The sequence below is a fragment of the Limulus polyphemus genome, unplaced genomic scaffold, assembly GCF_000517525.1.
Source record: "Limulus polyphemus unplaced genomic scaffold, Limulus_polyphemus-2.1.2 Scaffold716, whole genome shotgun sequence".
Lineage (NCBI taxonomy): Eukaryota > Metazoa > Arthropoda > Merostomata > Xiphosura > Limulidae > Limulus > Limulus polyphemus.
Genome location: NW_013666326.1, coordinates 395,029 through 399,829, shown reverse-complemented (window position 1 = coordinate 399,829; position 4,801 = coordinate 395,029). Strand labels below are relative to the sequence as shown.

The 4,801-nt window shown below is 32.4% G+C and overlaps 1 protein-coding gene across 1 annotated transcript in view; it reads left to right on the top strand.

Annotated features, from left to right (window-relative positions):
• The window catches only part of LOC106460134 (transformation/transcription domain-associated protein-like), a 262,616-nt gene that overhangs the window by 35,475 nt on the left and 222,340 nt on the right, over positions 1 to 4,801 (top strand). The window contains exons 4-5 of the mRNA XM_022386785.1: positions 2,202 to 2,312; positions 3,357 to 3,461. Of these exons, the coding sequence (XP_022242493.1) occupies positions 2,202 to 2,312; positions 3,357 to 3,461 (216 nt within the window). The remainder of the gene's footprint in view (positions 1 to 2,201; positions 2,313 to 3,356; positions 3,462 to 4,801) is intronic.

Sequence of the window (4,801 nt, the reverse complement as noted above, 5' to 3'; positions counted from 1 at the left end):
CTTAATAAAAAAAAATAATTATATTTTACATATGAAAGCATTGTAATGTTTACTGATAATCTGCCAAATTTCATTAACAATTGCTTACTAATTTAAAAATCATATCATGAAAACTCTAACAAGCACAAAATATTTATTACGTTGGTCCCAGATACCGAGCTTGTGCTGAAAGAGTTAGGCAGAAGAGGGCAAAGTTGGGTACCCTCTCACACATAACCCTAGATGTCTGGTGGAAGCAGGGCAGGTCTACGCTGGAGCCTCCTCATAATTCTGGTTCAGAGAGTACACTTCTCTATTCAGTTGTGTTGAATGTGACCCTTTTTTTGGTCATTATATTAATTTCCATAATCATGGAAGAGGGTCCTTGAGCTATTGTTTGAACTTTGTTTGTTCCACATCCTCCTTGTAATTCCGGTGGCAGAGGTGTTGCCTTACCTCTTAGATTGGGGTGGTAGGATGTTGATTTGTAATCCCAGGCCGTATACTCTCTGTTCTTCAGGTCGAGTGAGGCGTGAATGGGCCCTGTAATTCTGAGTTCGGTTTGTTGCATTCTGTTCTTCTTCAGGTAGGGGGGAAGGGTTCTCCACTTGGGTGTTGCTTGCCTTCTCTTCATAATTCCAGTGGCTTGCATGCAACATTCTGTAACTTTCAGGTTGGGTTCTCTTAATATCATGTTACTATAATACAGTTATATTACACTGATGTTTCTATTCCGTATTCACTGCACCTTGGATCTAGCTTTGGGTCCACAGCTTTATTATTCCAACAACAATACCTGGGACATTGTCTGCACAGTTGGGGCCTGGACGACTTTTGTGAGCACACTAATATTTCCAGATCAGATGCATCTGGTATTGCAAGAGGAACCAGTTTTGGAATAGATGTTTCTTCTTGCATTTTTCTTCTGATGTTACGGTTTCAACACTTTGGCCAGTTAGCCTTTACTGCCAACATTGTCGATTTCACATTATCCGGTCAAAGAGCATATCTGTTCCAGGAGTAGTGCTGACCCCACTAGTGTACTATACTATATCTCAATTTGCACAAGTTTTTCACGCGCAAGATACGTGGAAGTTTTCTGTGTGGATTTTGCCCTCATCGGCCCCTCCACCTTGTCAGTGTGGGATTCTAGCTAAATTGTGAGTAGAGTTAAATGTGTTTCAGAAGTGTACATTTTCATATACTAAAAATGCAATTCCAATAATACTTGCCTCCTTCACGCTATCCTTCCCTTCCTCCCCACAATGGCTGATAATTTTGCCAGTCTTGAAAAAGTGAATAAGAAGTGTTAACTGGAAGCTTATATACAGAACTGGTATAGTGGGTGCACTGACGTAAGTGGAGAGAGTCACAAGATTAAAATTGCTATGGGTGATATAGTGGGATATAAAGACTGGAGCAAGCAAGGTGTAATTCATACCAATGCCTAGATGACCAGTGAAGAGAAACTTTTGTCGGGATAAAGCTAAAATGTGAAAGGAGGTAAGTATTATTGGAAATACATTTTTAGTATAGGAAAATGTAAACTTACTTGATTAGAATATACCACTAATCAACTGGACCACTACTATGTCTGTCATATCCCAGCTGAACCAATGAGCCCTGGTATTAGACAAAAGGCCTTGTTGGGTATTAGAATTGCCTAAATTAATCAACAAATAATATACAAAACACTTTGTTGGACTGAAAAGGATGCCTGAATGTGTCAAAACTAGTTTTCTAGTCTTTTTACTACTACTATTTTGTTCAGAAAGAAAGATTTATATTTCCATATTAATTGAAAAAATAAACCACACTTATGGAACAAAATTGTAGTTGTAATGGACTTGGTATTTTTTGGAATATCAGACTCCGTAATTCTCCATCCCATTAGAGTAATTTTTGAAAATTACAGCAAGTGTCATGATATCACATTTGTAATAGTAACTACCAGGAACTGAAATGGGTGAGAGGGTTACAATTTACTTCAGCAGCCTTGAGAATATAACAGATATTTGATATTTTTAACAATTTGTCTGTGAACAAGATTATCTGTTTAATAGCACTATCATGAAAAATAGCATTTGAACAAGTTGAGATTACATAATGTAACTTAGTTATTGTTGAGAATATTTAATTCATTGATACATTGTTTTTATTGTGTATTTCTTTATCATATACATGTAGGTGAATGTCAGACTTAATTTTACGTTATTTTACAGACAATTGTGGCATCACCTCAATATCCTTCATTTCTTGAACATGCTATGCGTATCTTCTTAAGGATCTTACAAGAAGGAGAACCACAGTTCCTGGCTGAGCATAACCTTCAGGTATTTTCTAATAATAATTCAGTAAAAGATCTCAAAGTTGGCAACAAGATACCAGATGTCTAGTTTCAATTTTATCAAAGCACACTGGTTAGAGTAAAGATAGTGAACAGCTACTATCACTACAGTTTTGTCATAATCAAAATATACATATTTATATAAAATTTAATTATTTTTACATATGTATATCATTGTGTTTTGGTTGAAGGGTTTTTCTTTTGGTTTTTATTGATATAACAATACTTGTGTTCATGGTATAAACAATAAAGAAGAATTTATATTTTTCAGTTATATTTTATGTGCACTCAGCTATTGATATATTTTTTCTCTTCCAATCACTAGGAGTTTATGATGTATCTAAAGGAAATTAGAAGAAAAAAAATGTTTTTTTTTCTTTTTTTGCTTCTGCTGCTTTAAGCTGTCTTCCACAATAATTTGAACTTTTGATGTGTCAGATGCATTAGACTCACCCAACAGTGAATGAATTAATACTTTGCAAATTTTATTAGAAAGAATATATAAATATTCAGGATATGGCTACAATCATAAATTTGTTTTATTAAATAAAAAATAAGATAAATAATAATCATAATTATTAATCCTTCCTGGCACTAAATTATAAGCTTCCTACATTTAGGCTGATATGTAAATTAAATTATTTCCACATATATCTTGAAATGAATTACTACGACTAAATTATGCTACATTCAAGTTGTTCTGTTTCTTACACATTGTGGAAATTACAATTATATTAATCTATAATCTTGCCAGTCCCTACTTATTGTGAGTTGGAACATGCTTATTGTGTATTGTAGAACCAAAAATAGATAGTTTTCTTTTCTTCAAAGCAATATTCAAAAAAGTCAGCCTATCATTAACTTTAAATGTCTTTAACATTATGGAAATATAATTGGTCTTTGTTTATTAGTTATTTCTAAAATAAAGTATATTGCTATATTGTATTGAAAAACCCTTTTAAAGTAGTAAAATATTTGAAAACTTGTTGTGGATATGACTATACATTTTTTGAAGTATATTTTTAAATAGCAACTTCGAAAACTAATCTTGGAAATAATTCATCGTATTCCTGCCAATGAAAACTTGAAACCTTATGTGAAACAAATTTTAAGTCTGATGTTTCATTTGTTAGAGGTAAGAACTTTATTAACTACTGATATATTTTTTGGTGTATAAACTTTGGAATTGATTAGAGAAGCCTAATACACTGATTGACATGAAAGCAGGTGTATATAAAGAAATAAGTCAGATACATTAATCTAATAATGTATGAAAATTTGGAAAGAGATCTATAATTGTTTAAAATAGCTTCAAAATAAAAATATACTATAATTTTCTTTATTAATTCCTAAATAGTTTTGTGCAACATTGTAACTAGCTTTTATTTACACTGTAAAGTTAATGTTACTGTGATTTCCTACCTTGATAACACTTTTGGAAAGAGCTAGATTCATGGTGTATGGAATGTAAAAATGTGAAAAAGTTGAGTGACCAAAGAAATGGAATATGAGCTGGTGTAAACTCAGTTTTCACATTAAAAATCATTGGTCATTTGTAATATACAGTCTGGGTCCAACTAGGTGAAAATAACAAAAAAACACATGAAAGTAAGATACATAAATTCCAAACATTTATTTATGTTTTTTTTTACCAAAACAGTTTAAGTGTGAAGTGTGAGATCTTTTATTTCAGATATGTTTGCTATCCAAAGTATGCTTTTCATAGTAATGATATTATAAGCATGATATTCACTTAGATATGCACTAGAGCTGGGCAATTAACATGATTAATTTATATACTTGAACTTGCCTATGAACATCAGTTACAAACATGTTATATGGCTATCCAATACAATTAACATTATATAATCAAGTCACTTAGCACTATTATCACACATTCTGTTAGACCTGTCATCAAAAGTATTGCACCATTTGATGGTCTCAGAAAATATCTCTCCTTGCTCTGGTGGTCCTATATGAAACTATTATAATGGATAACTTTTACACCCTTATGGGCCCTCCAGTGGGTAAACTTACGGACTTACAATGCTAAATTCTGGGGTTCAGTTTATCATGGGGAACAGAACGCAGATAGCCTATTTGGTAGTTTCGCACCAAATCAAGACTAACCAACAACATCCCTATGATGTGTGTGTCACATACCATTGAAGAGGTAATCAGCATTAAGGATGTAAGATAATCAGTTGATCTAAATAATGATTAAATTAGTGTTTCTAATTGTTCCAACTTTCCATGTAGTTGAAATATTGCCATTATGATTTATCATTGTTATTATTGATTAAATCAAAGTCGTTCAGCCTAATTGATTAGTGTCACGACTCACAAAAATAACAACTAATCAAAATTAATGTTCTGGTTATTACTATTTTCGATTATTTCAATTATCCAAGATTTGTGAGAATAATTGATTAGTTGAATATAATCAATTAACCCTTTCAAGATGGGTCACAGATG